Here is a 17,924-nt window from a genome sequence, read left to right on the forward strand (position 1 = left end):
TTGTAACAGGAAATCCCATGATTTTGTTTTACTGCAGTAGTTTATCTTTTTCTTAATATATAGTGTTTGTTTCCTCTCTAAACACAGCCAGGTGTATTAACAACACATTCATTATCATATTCATTTTGCTCTAAGTAAAACAAACATGTTGTTTGTAATTATTTAATTATCCTCCACACGGCCAGAATAAAAGGCTGCTGAAGAAATACTAAATCCGTTTAATTTGATTTTATTTCATTTCATTTCAATTCAATTTATTTTAACTTTTTTTATTGTTTTATTTTATCCGCGTTGCCTATATATGGTCAAATTTAAAAAATGAATATATAAAATTATATTGGACATATATCTTTATGTATTATGTACTGTATTATTTATGAAGACGTTATATATTAAATATTATTTTGTTTTATTGTTTTAATTTATCATGACCATTTATTTATGTAAAAACAATCAAATATAATAATATTTAGTCTAAAAAAACGTGTTGTTTGTGTTTAATTGTTTAATTATTCTACACATTTTTATTTTTTGTATGTATTTATTTAACCTAAACACAGTCAAATATTATGAATGATAATAAATAAGATTTATTCTATAACATTCTTGAGTTTACATACTTTGATGGATTATTTGATTTATTATTTATTATTTATTATTTTCGCCTTCAGCTGAGTGAGTTTAATGTTTTCTGGTCTGGTGGCGCCGCCTGGTGGAAAACAGCAGGAGCTACGAGCTTCAAGCTTCAAGCGGTTGTTTATTTTTTTCTATTTTGCTGATTTATTCTGGAGTTTCCTGCTTCTACTTGTTTCGCCTGTTTGTTATTTCGTGTTTTTCTCCTGTTTCACTGCTGCGCCCAGCAAATTTAAATTTGTCAATAAAGGTTCTGCGAAAAAAACTAGAAAAACGTCACGGGCCTGCGACAACAGCCTTCGACGTCATCGCAGCGTGCCTCAGCACACGCTTGAAATGTAATGAGTTGTTGATTTCTGAGCTCGCGGTTCCGGTAAAATGTCGGTTTTTCACGACGAGGTCGAGATCGAGGACTTTGAATATGACGAGGACACGGAGACGTATTATTTCCCTTGTCCCTGCGGAGACAGATTCGCCATAACTAAAGTAAGTTTACTGCAAGCTAATGGCTAACAGCTAACATTAATGTTCTCAGACAAACCGACTTCTCACCAAACTCCATTATAAAACTCCGCTCACTTTAAGGTATTTCGTCCTCGGTGATACATTCGTGTGTGACGAGAAAATGTTTTAACCTTTTTTTTTTTTTTTATTTACCAATTATCAAAGTGCTATAATGAATTCTGCTGGGGTTTGTTGAACGTTAGTATTTATACATGGGATCTCTTTAATTATGTTTCACTAAAAACGTTACTAGAAGACTTTACGACAAGCACATAACATTTCAGACTTTGAATGGGTTCTTGTATTTGTTTGACATCAAAGACACCAACTCGTTTCTTAAAATAACAGATATTTTGTGATTTTCAGCGGTGAATACCCCTGAGTTGTGATGTTCTCACAATGACCGTCTACACAACAAACCCAGCTTAAAAATCTTGTCATTTTAAGCCCCCCTTTAGTGGCACATTTACATGGCGACCCGAAAATGTTTATTCATCATTTGTATTGATACAAAGTCCGTCGGGGTTTCTGGTTAAGTTGCCAAAGGACGAGGACATAAATGTTTAAAAGAGTTCGGTGCGATATTTGATGAGGTTTTAAAGGACCATGAACTCAATTATTCTACGATCTTCAGTAAAGAAACCCTCCCTTTTTACACTCTTAGATACCTGCATGATTCAGAGCAGATTCCTCGCTAAGTAGCCCTGATTTATCTTGTTCACGCTCTGATCGCCTTTACCCCAAAATCCGTTTAAAAAATCCACTCACTTAAAGGTTATTCCTCTTCTAAAGTTTTCTATGCACAGAAGTCCCCGTCTGCAAAAGTCTCACAGCAAAGTTATCAAAGAGATTCCAGACTTGTTAAGTCCAGGTTCATTTTGAGCCGTAGGGTTAAGGTTAGGTCTGTAACTGAGCGTGTGTCTTTGTGCTCTGGTTCCTTTTTAAAGGAGGACCTGGAGAATGGGGAGGAGGTGGCAACGTGTCCGAGCTGCTCACTCATTGTTAAAGTCATCTACGATAAGGTCAGTGAACACATCTCGTACCTAGTTTAAAAACTCACAGCTTTAAATTCTCACTACAGAGGGACAACTGTTGACTTCAGTGTTAAGAGAGGAACGTTTAAGTGCAAATCTACAAGGACCAGACAAAAGTTGGTCAGTTGATAAACACCCTGTGTACAACCTGACAGTAGAGAATCCAGAAGACACTAAACTTTCATATACAACCTCCTCGTTCTGTCAGTTGCAGGTTAATGTGTGTTTGTGCGTCTGAGCTCAATGGGCAAATTGACCATGTGCACGATGCTTATTTGTACTTTTTCACACTGATGCTCAATAAATAAATTTTGGAAAGAAAGAGAGAGACACGACAGTCCAGATCATAAGTATTTGGACAGTTACACATTGTTTTGTTCTTCGGGCTCTGAGCTTCAGCACATTCACTCTGAAACAAAATAATGGAAACTACATTACATACAAACACAGAGCTCAGACGCGACCGCGGGTTGTTGTTTAGATCGAGGTGGAGCTGTCTGTCGACATGAGGAGGGAAGAAGAAGAAAAGCACGGCGGTGCGCTCCACTCCGCTGTATACGGAGTCCAGACGCTGACAGAAGTTGTTACTGATGAAATCAAAGCTCAGTAATGAGGTGCAGTTTCCTCTGAGTTGATTCAAATTTTATTTTCTGTTTCAGGACTTGTTCATGTCAGGAGAAATCATCGAAGCTCCGTCGTCCTCTGAGACCAAACTGGAGCTGGCTCAGTCCTGAACACCCCCCCCCCCCCCGCTGACCACAGACGGGTCCTTTAAACACACTTTATTTATGCAGAGTCACTTTGAACTGAACCTGGGAGTCTGAAACCAGTTTTCAGAAGCTTCGCGACAAACCCACAGCTGGAGATTTAAACGTCTTCTTCTTCTTCAGTGTCTTTGCTCATTTATTATAAACAAGACAGCATTTGTATCTGATGATCATTTCCAACATAAACCTTAACAAATTTATTTGTTGTTAAAGTTTAATTTAGGGAGGTTGGGGATAAAACAGCGGATTGGTTTGCAAAGCGGATGCGTTCAGGTGCTGATGGGAAATATCTGACTCTCTGCCGTCACCTTCTCAAAAGAAAAAATGTCTGGACATTTATTTTCAGCTCCATAACGTTTGTTCACTGTTTGTCTTCAGGTTAAAAGGTCTGATTTTTTTTTTTTTTTTTTTTTTTTTTTTTTAATTTTTGGGGTTTTTTTCCAGTTTGATCTCATGATGGACGAGTTACTGTGCCCAGACGCAGACACAGTCATTTACCGGCTCACTGTCACGGTGACATGATGCAGCAGCAGCTGGGTGACAAAGACTCTCTGTGACACTGGAGGGTTTTTGTGACAGCAGCTCTGGAGATGAAGACGTACCTGAAGCTCCTGGCGACGATGAGGACGTTTTGTTGCCCAGTGATGACTCCCCTGATTCAGAACCAGATCCTGACACGACGACGGTCAGGATGTGGTTCGAGTAGTGGTCCCGGGAGAATCTGGGACAGGGGAGGGAGCCTCCTATATGAGAAACGGATTTGTGTGGTTATCGACCCCCGCTCCGCCGAGCAGAGCCGCAGTTTGTAACGTAGGTCCCACCTCGGGAGGCCAAACGAGTGCAGAGTGAAAGTGACGTGTTTCTGTGTTTCATTGACGACGACGTCCTGCAGACAGTCATTGAATACACTGACGAGTCTGGAAAAAAATCCACGGAGTCCAAACCCGGGGCGTGGACGCCGCTTGACAAAGATGAGCTGAAGGCCGTCCCGGGAGTCCTGTATCTGTTGGGTGTGTATCGTGGCCAGCATGAGTCCATAAGGTCTCTTTGGTCCAGCAGCCACAGCGGGAGGCCGATCTTCAAAGCTGCGTTCAGCATCAACAGGTTTCAGCAGATCCTGGCTTTCCTGACATTTGATGACCCGGACTCACGTCAGACCAGAGAGGAGACGGACAGATTTGCTGCGTTCCGACATCTGTGGAAAACTGCAGGAAAAATTATGCGGTGGGCGAACACGTGACCATCGGTGAACGGCTCATCCCGTTCAGAGGACGCTGCAGCTTTCAGCAGTACGCGCCCAAGAAACCAGACAAATACGGGACGAAGCTGTTTCTGATGTGCGATGTCACCACGGCATACACGTTCAACGGCGTGCCCTACGCGGGCCGTGAAGACGGGCGCCGGAGCGTCAGACGCGATGTCGTGAAGACGCTGGTGGAGCCGGTGCACAACTCGGCCACTTTACAAGCTGGCGGCCGATCTGCTCCGCGGTAAAATCACACTGTTGGGAACGATGCACAAAAACAGTCCTGAGGTGCCGCCGGAGTTCAGAGAACACAAGGGGAGAGCTCCACGATCGAGTCTGTTTGGGTTTTACCAGAAACAAGTGATGGCGTCTCACGTCCCGAAGAAGGGGAAGTGGTCATCCTGCCGTCCACCAATCACGACAAGAAGGAGTTTGATGAGAGATCTTGAGAGCCCGTGATGATCGTGGACTATAACCGGACGGGGGGCGCTGTGGACTGCGTGGACCAGCTGTGTCACACCTACAGTGTGCAGCGGAGGACAAAGCGCTGGCCCCTGGCTTATTTCTTCAACCGCCTCAACCTCGCTGCCGTAAACGCACAGGTGGTGTTCCTCGCCGAATTTCCAACTTGGGAAGCCAGAGGGTCTCACGGGCGACGCGCTTTCCTGGAAAACCTCGGGCTCCAGCTGCTGTGTCCGTGGCTGGACAGACGGAAAGAGGTGCCGAGGCTTCCGAAAGCTACGATGGACGCTCTGAAAGTTTGTGGATTTCACAGAAACGCAGGCGCACAAGCCGAGGAACTTCCACGAAAACGCCGGAGATGCCACATCTGTCCATCTGCGATCGACCGCAAAACAGCGGAGCGGCGCGCGAAGTGCACGCAACCATGCCGCAGTGACCACGAGCGAGTGACGGGGATCCGTGAGCGCTGCGCTGACTGACGTCAGTCTGGGAGGAGTCGCCGCAGACTGTGTCTGGAAAAGACACCAAAACTGCAGGAAGCTTCAGTTTGTGCTTTTTGAAAAAACTGTTAACACGCCTCACCACTGTATTGAAACTGAAATTTGACCTTTCCTGTGACTTTGAGCTTCATTTAATTAAAACACATGAAACTAGTCTGAGTTTTGATTAAAGGTGCTATATGTGAATTTTTGATGTCTTTTTTTTTTTTTTTTTTTTTTTTTTTTTTTTCTTTTACAAACCAAAAACAGCAGAATTTATAAATTGTCTGTTTCTTCAGTTGTCTAAAGACTGAGCCCACGTTGTCAAAATCTCTAGAGGTCTACTACAGAAAGTTACCGCCGAACGTACTTTTCTCTTATGCTGGTCACTTGGTGACACTCTTTTGGCCTTAACTTTGTAAAAGAACGTTTTTTGCAACGTATCTGCCAATTGTCAACGGAAATGTCAATTTTTACAGTGAATACCTTGGTTGTCTTTCACAGCCTTCATTCTTTTTTTCAACAAAAACAATCTTTTTTTTCAGCGTATCCCTGTTGTAATTTTTTACAGTGTGTCTCTTGGTCATCCCCCTTTTTTTTTTTTTTTTTTTTAAATATATAACAGTGTATACCTTGATTGTTATTTTAGTGCCCCCCCCAGCTTATGTATTTATTTATTTACAGGTATCAGATTTATGACCTCTAGCAATAAATGTGTAATAATGTGCAGAGTTGTAGTTGCAGACAGTGACCACTGGGGAGCAGCGAACACACGGGGTGTGTGTTGAATGGACACTGTTGTTCTAAACTGAGAGTAAGGGTGTGTGTGTGTGTGTGTGTGTGTGTGTGTGTGTGTGTGTGTGTGTGTGTGTGTGTGTGTGTGTGTGTGTGTGTGGGGTAGAGATGGTCATGGGATCCTGTTTGCTCGTCCTGAACCATGTGAGTCATATGAGACAGAGAGAGGAGGAAGAGGAGCGGAATGTAAAGAGCAGAGGAGAAGATGGAGGACTTGTCCCGCTGGGTGAGGGAGGCCGGCTGGTGGGTGAGGAGGTGCTGCTGCTGTGGTGAGAAAGATGAGGAGGAGAGAGGGAGGAGGGATGAAGAGGAGGAGGAGGAGGAGGTGAAGCTGGAGGAGCTGGGCCTCAGAAAAAGCAGGAGTGCGACTTCGCTCCCGCCTGCCGAGGTATTTGATGAAAGCGACGTTTGTTTCAGTGACTGTTTAGAAAAGGAAACGACGCGTTTGCGAGCAGGTTTTCAGAAACCACAGAGAAAGAGGAAGAACCGAACTCTGAGACCTGGGACCCTTCATCACAGCTTGCGGTCTCCCTCGGTCATAATCATGCCCCGGTTGTATTTTTTACAGTGTGTCCTCCGGAGGCCCGTTTTGACACTGCATCCCTTGGCTTAAAGTGTGTCCCCAGGCTATCATTTTTTACAGTGTAGTCCTTGTCCTATAGGGATGTGTGAGTCGAACCAGAACCTGCAGGTTCAGGTCAAACGGAGACAAAGCAGCAATTTACAGAAACACCTAGTCCACCTTCTGTCTCTGTCTCTCTGTCAGTCAGTCTTTGTCTCGCTGTCTCTCTCTGTTTTTCTGTCTCTCTCTGTCTCTCTCTCTGTCTCTGTCTCTGTCTGTCTGTCTGTCTCTCTCTGTCTCTCTCTGTCTGTCTGTCTGTCTCTCTCTGTCTGTCTGTCTGTGTTTGTCTGTTTTTCTCTCTCTGTCTGTCTGTCTGTCTGTGTTTGTCTGTCTGTGTTTGTCTCTCTCTCTCTCTGTGTGTCTATCTGTCTGTCTGTCTGTCTTTGTCTCTCTCTCTCTGTCTCTCTCTGTCTGTCTCAAACAGACTTGGAGGACGGTGCAGGTCCTTATTCCCTCGATGTTTGCTGTTGATTTTACCGTGTGGAGTTCCGATCTGATCAGTATCTGATTATTATATATGAGAGGTGCTGACGTTGACCCACATTTCTGCAGCTTTGAACGTTTCTTTGCATCAAGAGTCAATAATCCCTTGGTCTTGGCTTGTCACCGTGTATCCTCAAGTTGTGATGGTTTTGGTTTTAATTCTGGTCGTCATTTTTTTGGACTAAGAACCGAGTCTGTTCAATAAGACATAGGGCGAGTGATCAGGTAGACAGGTGGACATGCAGAGCACAGTAAGTGCGAGTTCGGAGAGGAGCTGCTCTCAGAAGAGGTGGGTCTTCAGGAAGTTCTTGAAGGCGAAGAGTTTAGTGGAAGTGAATTTTTTATTTATTTTTTTTTACATAAAATAGTAAAGATTAATTCAATAGTTTTAAAACATAATTTAAATACTATAAAACTGGCAATAAATGTTTAAAGATTTTGAACATTAAATAAAGTATTTATAGCATTGTTAAAAATAATTTATACCAGCATATTTATAATTTTCTAAATAATATAATTAGATGTTTTTTTTATTAGAATTAAAAATAAGATAAATAATGACAAATAATAAACATGGTTAATGCTTATTTTTTTAAGTTTAAAAAAAAAAATCTGATTTTTGTTCAAATAATTTAAATAAAATCTAAATCATATTTTGCAAATATTAAACGAATTCCATTAGCTGTTTAGAAAGAATTGTTAAATTATCAAATAAATGTTTTATTAAATACAAATAAATTAAGGTATTTTTTTATTAAAAATTATAATTGCAAACTGAAATCCCTAATTTGAAGATGGTATCACAGGTTAAGATGTTTTTAAGGTTAAAAGTGGTTTAAAGTTTTCAGATTTTCAGTTCCTGTCCTGCGTCTGTGTGTTGCAGCTCGATCCGGACCGGTCCAGCTCGTCCCCTTCTGGGCCTCAGCCTCACTGGTTCCACACTCTGCAGGTCCGACGGCTGCGAGTTCAGCGAGGACGCAGCAACAGCGACCCGCTGGGCGGGAAGAGCAGCGAGGACGCCTTCACCTGGGTCAGCTGACGTTTCACACCTGTCGTCCCTTTAACCTCAAACTGAAATAATCCATTGCTTCTGAAAACCTGAGACGTTGATGAAAGTAAAAAGTGTAACTGAATTCTGAAATATCCCAGGTTGTGACCGGACACATGACATGTTACATGTGACGTGATGTAATGCGATGTGACGTGACCCGACTCACGGAGTGACGTATGCTACGTTCTGTGATCTGACACGTTTATATATGACGTGGCGTATGACACATGACATAGCACGATAAAACATTACGATATAAGATAGAGTATGACGTGATGTGATACATGACACATGACACATGACATGTGACACGCGTGTGTTGTGTTCAGAAACCAGGTCTTCGCTTCGGAACAGCTCAGTCTTATCTGAGTCTGGAGAAACTGGGTGAAGGAGCATACGCCTCTGTGTACAAAGGCATCAGCAGGTCAGTCCAGATCTTCCCCGTCTTTAAGACCTGAACGACGACGCCCTGATGTGTTCGCCGAAACCGGCAGAGCTGGGGGGGGGGGCAGTAGAGCACATCTGGCGGGTCGGACAGAACTGTTCTAATGGGTTCTGTTGTTCCAGCAGTGAGGGCAGCGGAGCACTCAGCTGCTCAAGAGCCTGATGTTCACAAAGTAACTAAGTACATTTACTCAAGTTTGAATGTACTTGTACTTTACTTGAGTATTTCCCTTTTCCTGCTACATCCTACTTGTACTGCGTGACACTCACGTGACAGCTGCAGCCACCAGTTACCGTTCTGATGGAGACACGGGATGAATTGCAAAACTACAGTGTTTTAATCACCGTTGTTTTAGATAAATGTTTACCAGCACACTCTTCTTCTGCTTCAGACGGTTAACATAGTAATACCACAGTGTACAAGTACTGTAGAAAGTAAAAGTACTCATCGTGCAGAAGTGTTCATTACTTTAATGTTTGCAGCTGGAAAATGTGAAATCTGAATGTACGGCTCCTTTGTTTAATGTGAAACAATACATCATCATTTATTTGTTGGTTATATTTGTGTTAATAATCTGAAGCTGAAGCTTTGGATGAGCGCAGTGAAAATTACGTTATTTTCCTCTGAAATGTCGTGGAGGAGAAGTTTACTGTGAAGTAGCATAAGATGGAAATACTCGAGGAAAGTTCAAGTACCTCAAAATTTACATTTCACAATAAAATCGAACATCAGAGAAAAGTCTAAAAACTGGAAACCCCTCAGGTTCAGCTGGTGACCCTCTGGAGGGGCCCGACCCCCGGGTTGGGAACCAGTGGACTGAACTCTCTCCCCGTCTGTGACGTAGCTAAAAGCAGCTCCAGCAGTAAAACGCTGCCGAAGCCTCCGTGACTCAGGATCAATGATCTGATCGCATCAGAGAATCAGAGACCAGTCACAGGAGACAGGTCCCTGCACAATGAAGTACTTTTACTGTGATACTGGAACTACAGGAAGTACTTTTACTGTAATACTGGAACTACAGGAAGTACTTTGTGTACATTCTACTGCTGATACTCCTGTTACTGTTATTTTTCTCTTCATTTTTAAAGCGATGAAACAAAAAGCTCATCAGGCTCCATTTATAGCAGCTTTATCAGCTGTAATTAATGGATTTATCAATGGTTAATAAATCACTTAGTGATGCTTCATAGATCAGTTATAAGAACAACTTCTGGGTTGCCAGGTTGTGGAAGATCCTCCTCCTGCTGAGACTTTGTCTCTTTGTCAGGGAGACATCACCAGTGGAATGTTTGACCACTGATCTTCTGGAAAACAGCTGCAGGACATCTGCACCAAACTCATTTAGAAGTTTTGATAATTGATTCTTCTCTGTGTTCATTTATGCATTTACCGTAAACGTTTCTTCTTCTGTGGAGGATAAACGGGCAGCTGGTGGCTCTGAAGGTGATCCGTATGAAGACGGAGGAGGGCGTCCCGTTCACCGCCATCAGAGAAGGTGACCAATCAGATTACATCATCTGATTTATCTTAAACACTCATAGTATCGGCATTAATACGTGTGCGTGTGCGTGTGTGTGTGTGTGTGTGTGTGTGTGTGTGTGCGCGGCACAGCTTCTCTGCTCAAAGGTCTGAAACACGCCAACATCGTCCTCCTCCACGACATCGTCCACAACAGAGAGTCGCTCACCTTTGTCTTCGAATACGTGGTGAGAAACACGTTCAGGTTCAGATGAATGAGTTCAATGTTTACAAATGTCGGCGATATGAATGAAGTGTGTGTGTGCGTACAAATATAGACACACATACAGGATGTGTGTGTGTGTGTGTGTGTGTGTGTGTGTGTGTGTGTGTGTGTGTGAGCCTGTGCTGAGAAAAAAGTTCTCAAAGAAACTCTTTCATCATCTTCATCCAGTTTTTGATGTTTCTAATGTGAAAACAAGCTTTTAGAGACACGTCTTCATTAGAAACTTTAAAAACTGGATGAAGACAAAGAACGTCATGGCTCCACTTGAGATAATGTAACAGTGGAGATATGTGTCATCTGACGTAGATACTGTATTTGTCAAGAATACATTTTATACGCAGATTTGAAGTTATTCTGAACAACATGAAATGTTGATGACTACGTCAGAAACAATCAAAGTTACAGTTAAAAAAACATCTTCAGGGAGTTCAGAACACAGTCTAATGACAAGGTCCATTTAGTGGCTATTCTGGAGCTATCAGTCGTATCGCACGATCTTCTTCAGCACCGTGAAAGCGTTGTGGCTTTGGTAGGAAAGTCCCATCGCAGAGAGTAAGAAACCGACCGAGAGCAGACGTCTCAGAGGACCAAAGAGACTGAAGCACAGCCACCGGCGTCTTCGCAGCCGGGAACTGTGCAGACAGTCTGACGTTCAACACCGCTGTTAGTCGGCCCAGGCCAGGTGAACAACTGGCACCGGAGAATCGGTTAACGAGCTCTCAAATCTGTTGGATAATGAATCCAGGGGTGGGAGTTGCCATAGTCAGTGTCAGGTCAGGAGCAGGGGAGCACAGACCTCACTGAAGGTACAAAAATAAAAAGAGGTGTCGGGGTCTTTAAAGATGCCGATGAGTGGAACTAATCACTGGTCAGGGTTCAGTTTGGACTTTACAGCTGAGTGAACTCACATTCAGTCGGGTCATGAGGCTGCAGGTGATAATGTGTGGACGTCCTTCTCCTGTTGTTGTTGCAGCAAACAGACCTGGCCCAGTACATGACCCAACACCCTGGAGGTCTGCACTCGCACAATGTCCGGGTACGTCAGGACTGGTTCCGTCATTTCATTAACCTCTTCTTGTGGTGTGGATGCCGCCGTCTCAACTCTGTTTACGTGTGAAACAAGTTGCTCATTAACCCAAACTAAAGCCTGTATCAAACATCTGTGGGTCTCAAAATCATCAGCGACTTATAAGCTACAAAGATGTGGAGTTAGAACTTCGGAAGAGCTACAGTTGATGTGTAATGAATCAAAACAGCTCCGACCCCTTCTATTGTTAATACAACTGACTGCACCACATGAACATAAAAGGCCGTTTAAAAAAGGAAACTAAACTTTTTCTTTCACCATCAAGAAATCATTTACGATTATTATATTTTAAACGTTTTTAATCTATCTGTCTATCTGTGTGTCTGTCAGTCAGTGTCGTCCACGTGTCTTCTTCGTATTGAGTCATTTCCCAGGTTCCGGGATGTCCCTGTAACCTGGGGCATTTTCTGTAAACCCAGATTACAGAGGGTCCGTAAACGCCTCGTGGTAGGTGCTCTCTAAGCCACTGTGCACGTGGGCCGGAGGTCTTCTCACTCTCTCTGGTGACCGATAAACCCAGAGAACCTCCTAAATAGAGCAGTAGAACCGCCCAGAACCGTATGATCTCAGCTCTGAGGTAGACTAGAGGACCCAGATACAGATACCTCAGATCCTCAACCCGAGCTCAGCAGCGTAGAGTCCCCCAGCCTGGGAAAGGTTACAGGTTACATCAGTAAAAAGGCCTGAAACAGCTGCTGCAGCTCACGGTGCACATCTGCTCCGTGGACCACAACCCCGCCGGTGCGCTGCTGCTTTTGCCTACAACCCTGAACGCGTCCGGTCGTCGAACCAGCTCCAGACAGGCGTCCGCTGAAGCGACAGCCTGCCAGCTGCTGTCAGTCGAACACAGCGTTACCATGGCTACGACCCCACGAATCCAGAGACCGATTCATTTGACTAAAGCCACACTTTAGTTCCTGCTGTCGGCAGGTGGCGCTGTCGCCTCTTTTAAAACCCCACTGACGTGACCTTAGACAGCAGAAACAGAGGAGTGAACGTGGTTTCGGATAAACTCCGCCTTTCTGCTGTCTTGTAGATTTTCATGTTCCAGCTGCTGCGAGGTCTCTGCTACATCCACAGTCGGAGGATCCTCCACAGAGACCTGAAGCCCCAGAACCTGCTCATCAGCTACCTGGGAGAACTCAAACTGGCCGACTTCGGTGAGAACACAAACACCGGGAGCCGAGGGTCAGAGGGAGGCCACGGTCGGAGCCCCGCCCACCACACAAAACCTTTTATACGTCGTCTTTCAGCAGCAAAATCAGCAAAAACGTATTGATACTCTGATGAGCGATGGAAAGCAACAAAGTACATTTACTCCAGTCCTGTACTTAAAGACAGCAGTGATGTACGATACTATTTTCTGCTTCTTTATTCTTGCACGGCGCCACATTTATTTGAAAACCTGAAGTTACCTGTTATCTTCCAGATTAAGATTTTACATTCTCACCATCTGAACAGTCTGTAAAATATGAAGCAGGGCTCAGAGTGCATTGTGGTCCGTAATGTCTTTATTTCTGTCAGTACTGCGGGAATATTCCAACCTGCCCATGAAGTATTTTCTAAAATGCAATTTTTCATAATTCTACCATCGCGACATGCCTTATTTTTTTCTCGTTTTCAAGCTACAGAAGTTTCCTCTCTAGATCTTTTTTCAAAGTTGATAAAATTAAATTAAGAGAAAAAATATCAATGATCCTTTTCATTTGTTGTAAGAAAAAAGCTATAAAGTCAAAATCTTGATTTATAAAGTCAGTATTATGAGATAAAAAGTCAAAATTGTGAGACAAATACTCATAATGAGGAGATAAAAACTTAAAATCTTGATATATAAACTAAATAATGAGACAGAACCAAATGTGATGGAAAGTCAAAATCTGGTTCTGAGTTCAGGTCTGGCTCGGTCCAAGTCCATCCCCAGTCAGACCTTCTCCTCTGAGGTGGTGACCCTGTGGTACCGCCCCCCCGATGTTCTGCTGGGATCCACAGATTACTCCACCGCCCTGGACATGTGGTGAGTGCTGGAGCCACTGGAGTTAAAGGTTGTTGTGTATGTACGACTGAATAAAGCTTCTGTTTGAATCAGGGGGGCCGGATGTATCTTCATAGAGATGCTGCAGGGGGCGCCAGCGTTCCCCGGAGTCACTGATGTGTTTGAACAGCTGCAGAAGATCTGGACGGTACAATTACTACAACTACTGTTGCTACTGCTACTGCTACTACTGATACTGCTACTACTGATACTGCTGCTACTACTACTGCTACTGCTACTGATAAAAATAATAAAAAAGTAATGATAAAAAAATAACAAATAAATAAATAATATTTGTGTTGTGGGTCTCTGCAGGTCCTGGGTGTCCCCTCTGAGGACAGCTGGCCTGGAGTCAGTCTGCTGCCCAATTATAAACCAGGTGAGTTTACTCCGCCCACTACCTGTCGCTACAGCCAGTTTGTATTAGTAATGATGTTTATTTGTTTATTTTATTTCATATTTGTACATTATTTATATGTTTAATATTTAGGTTTATTTTATTTGTATTTATTTTATTGATATTAGATTTTATTTCATTATAATATTTATTTTATTATGTTTATTTATTTACTTATATTATTCATAGTGTTTTCCAAGTTATTTATTTATATGAATTGTTTATTTTATCTGATATCACATTATATATTGTTTGTAAACAATCATTTATTTATTTTAAACATTGCAAAATAAGCTATTTTAATTTAATAAATTAATTAATGCTAATTTTTTTTAATTACTTTATTTATTGTCATCTTGACAGAATTAACACATCGTAGTTGCAATTGTTTAAAGAAACATAAAATGAATATTTTACAATAACAAAGAAAAATGCATAAAAAACCAACAACAAAAATATCACATCTTCCCGTAACTCAGCAGGAGAAAATGTGGGAGGTGAATCTGAAAATCATCGTCCTCATCTTCTGAGTCCTAACTGAGTCAGATCTGAACTCACAGACACGAAACACATGTTGATATGATTCAGTGAGACGTCCACTTCCTGAGGACATCATGATCTCTGTCCCTCCAGAATAAAGCTCCAGAAATCAACCTAGAAACCAGAGGAAAAAGAGGCTGCAGAACTTCATTCAGAATCTTCCCGTTTTTAAGTTTCCTTCGGCATCGCAGTGATCCAGTGACAGTTGTCTGTACGTCCACGGCTGCGCTGCAACAGGAGCTGATCCAAGCTGATTCGGCAGCTTTTTAATGGGACAGTTTGACTGAATTTAAACAAATATAGACTAAAAAACAACAGGGCGCACAGCTCACTCCCTGACTCACTGTGCTTCCCATTTAGGTCCCCCAAATCATTATGGGAACTGTAGTTTCAAAACTTTGAGCATGTTGGGCTACCAATATCTTCTAAAGATAGTTTAGCATGTTAGCATGTTAACATGTGCTAATCAGCCATTTGTTTTGTCTATACAGAGTGGTTTCATCAGTCCGAGCCAAAACAGTTCAGGACCGTTTGGAAAAGGTAAGCTAGCTGTGACTCAGCATAATGTATGCTAAAGTGTAAGCATGGAGTGTTAGCAAAGAGCATACTGTCATTTAATGTAGTATATGTTAAATTTTTATCATATAGCTTACATCCAAGTTTACTTAAAAGTATAGGCTAAGGATTTTGCCAACTATCATTGAAGAGAGTTTGTCACCATGGAGCCCAGTATTACTCAGTCTAGCATATGCTAAATTGTTACCACGTTAGTATGGAGCCAACTATCACTTAAAATACTTGTGGTTGAACGCCAACATACACAGATGCATGCTAATAGGACCACATACGTGCTAACAGGGGTCTACACATGTTAAAAGCTAACATGTCACACATGCTACACGTATGCTAACAGGACCACATTCCATATACATGCTAACATAGCCAAATGCTAACCGGCCCATCAGTCAATCTCAGTCAATCTGTGTTGATCTGGATCAGATTAAACCAGCTTCCCTATAAAACCGAGGACCTGGTCCAGAGGATGTTGAAGGGGGTTCCTACAGACCGGATCTCAGCTCGCGATTCTCTACAGCACCCGTACTTCAGCACGATGCCTCCTCCCATCATGCACCTCAGAGACAGTAAGGACATGCTAAAGATGCTAACACAGCTACATGCTAACATGCTAACACAGAACCCTGCTTCCTCCCGTCATGCACCTCAGAGACAGTAAGGACACAACTATTGGTTAACACAGTTGCAGCGTTACTACCAGTCTCATCCTTTTAAAACAGTTAGCATGAAACTAACCAACACAGCCTCACAGCGTTTTTCTTCTTCTTCTGTGTTCTTCAGCGGTGTCGATCTTCAAGGTTCCAGGTGTTCATCTGGAGACGGAGGTCAGAGACATCTTCAACCCCGGGCGGAGGGTCAGACCGTCCCTGCTGCCATCCACCAAGTGCTGGTGATCAAATCCTCCAATCAGACCACCATCAGCCCGAGAAGACGAGCAGAGGGGTGAACAAACCCATATAGGTTAAACCTGTTTGCAATCACTGAACTGAGACTTGAATGATAAAGATTTTGTGAAACACAGAATTCAAAGTCAAATGTGTTTTGTTACCAGACGTTTGTAAAAGTCGGGAAAGTTAGTGTTTTAGTGTCTGACTCAGTTCAAAATAAAAGCATGATGTGGAACAGTGACGTACGTTCCAGGGACCCAGACTCCGAAGGGACGAACTCATCTGTCGACCATCTGAGGGAGATAAAACTGCAGTATTACAGAATTTCGGCTGTAAAATTTAATGTTTAACTTGTTATCATTTTAACATGCACCGTAAAACACAAAACGGGAATTCAGTGGAATCAGCTGATATTTTATCGTTATCATAAATATACAAGTTTTGTTATTTCAGAACTAATAAACATGAGTTGTACTCACTTGAGGCCTTTCGGCTTGAAATGATGTGCTGACTGAATGAGCTGCTGAGAGCTCACCACAGTTAGAAGTTAGAACAACTCAAGTCTCTCAGTTCTACAGTCAAAGAAAGTAAAAGTAGACCTAAGTTGAATTACCTTGAAATTAACCAAACTTACATATTTACATGAAGATACCGAGAAAAGGTGTATTCGTTTTGACAGTGTACTGGATTCAGTTTCTAATTTAACCAAGTCATGTTAGAGGCTGAGTTTTGAGTTTTGTTGCATATGAGTCTGATTCTGACGATTTTTACAACAAAACTCAAACTGTTTGAGTGTTGAACACAGGTGGTTCTGCTCAAAAGGTTTCTGTCCGCAGCCTCAGACCGTGTCCACACTTCGCTGGATAGATTCTCAAACACGTCGCCCGTCTCCGTTTCGGCCCCGCGTCAGACTAAACCGGAGCTTCGTTGTAACACTGGTATGTCGCTGACCGAGCAGAGGGGGGCAGTATCGCGGCATTTCATTGTTTTTTTGTGGAACGGGAGCAGACATAGTAAGCCGTTTCTTCTTCGCTCGTTTCTGTGGCCGGCGCTCGTTGCAGCTTTAAATCAAGCAGCTTTTTCCCTTTGGAGCGACGGTAAACACAACACACGGGGCCTGATGAGAGGTCAGTGTAACTCTACCGAACCTGCTGCGACCGCGGCTCAGGGTGTGGTCCCGGGTGTGGTCTCGGGTGTGCTCTCAGGTGGCCTGATCGCAGCACAGCTTTGCTCATTTACCTCTGATGTGATTTCATCATAAAGCGTTTTGGAAAATAAAGGTTGGTAGATTTACTTTGAAGGTGAAGTGAAGCTTTGTGTTTTTATTGGTCAGGGTTAGTAGTAGCAGTACAGGAACACGTCCACAGAAAAAAAAACCTAAAGTATAAACAACATTTAAATCTAGTTCAACTTTTTGAATCCACATCACTTTTTGATGCTGTTAGAACCCGAGTGCTGATGGAGCCATATTAAAACTTTTGTATGTAAATCTAATTTAATCAGATTTATTGCTGATGTAAATATAAAATGTTCCCCCCAGTCTGAACAGTTTATTCCCCCCTGCCTGTGTTTCCTGTTAGCATTCGTTAGCATGTGTTAGCAGCAGATTAATGAGGATTTATTAATGTGTTTTTCTCTGAGGAAATCCCCTGAAACTCTTCATGAATAATGACTGAATCTGCAGTAACTCCAGACTCCATCACGCTGTTGTGTGTGTTTGGGACTTTTGGTTCATTTAAATGTTATTTTCTGGCCTCGGGTGAAGATCGGACGCCTGTTTTCAGCTGGTTTGTGTTGATTAAAGTCATCCTTTAACAGAAATATTGCTTTGGTTTAGACCAGGTTTGACTTTTCCAACATCATTAAACGTTTTATACTCAAATAAAACTGACTGAAGCTGCTTGAATAAACTGTTGTTTTATGATGGGAGAGAAAATATAATGTATAAATAATTTGTCTCGTTAAATTAAACCACTTTATACATAAAATCTTTTAACAGTTGATATTAAATACATGTAAGTGATGAAATATGCTAAAAACTCGTTTCCCAGTTTAATTTTTTTTAATTTTATGATCAAGACTTATGACATGAACACTAAAAACAACCTGAAATATTACAACAATTGCCAAGACAGGTCAG

General features: G+C 42.4%; 2 protein-coding genes across 2 annotated transcripts; both read left to right on the top strand.

Annotated features, from left to right (window-relative positions):
• The first annotated feature begins 918 nt into the window (after positions 1-918).
• Positions 919-3,138, top strand: dph3 (diphthamide biosynthesis 3). Its single transcript, XM_040123127.1, has 3 exons — positions 919-1,119; positions 2,085-2,159; positions 2,831-3,138. The coding sequence occupies exons 1-3, from the start codon at positions 1,012-1,014 to the stop codon at positions 2,903-2,905; spliced, it is 258 nt and encodes an 85-aa protein (XP_039979061.1). The 5' UTR covers positions 919-1,011; the 3' UTR covers positions 2,906-3,138.
• Positions 3,139-6,125: 2,987 nt separating this feature from the next.
• cdk15 (cyclin-dependent kinase 15) lies at positions 6,126-17,696 on the top strand. Its single transcript, XM_040123071.1, has 13 exons — positions 6,126-6,308; positions 7,909-8,055; positions 8,406-8,500; positions 9,937-10,016; positions 10,133-10,227; positions 11,239-11,301; positions 12,389-12,512; positions 13,246-13,366; positions 13,439-13,532; positions 13,700-13,763; positions 14,813-14,861; positions 15,321-15,463; positions 15,678-17,696. The coding sequence occupies exons 1-13, from the start codon at positions 6,126-6,128 to the stop codon at positions 15,788-15,790; spliced, it is 1,371 nt and encodes a 456-aa protein (XP_039979005.1). The 3' UTR covers positions 15,791-17,696.
• The last annotated feature ends 228 nt before the right edge of the window (positions 17,697-17,924 follow it).

This window comes from Xiphias gladius, unplaced genomic scaffold, assembly GCF_016859285.1.
Source record: "Xiphias gladius isolate SHS-SW01 ecotype Sanya breed wild unplaced genomic scaffold, ASM1685928v1 HiC_scaffold_1475, whole genome shotgun sequence".
NCBI lineage: Eukaryota > Metazoa > Chordata > Actinopteri > Istiophoriformes > Xiphiidae > Xiphias > Xiphias gladius.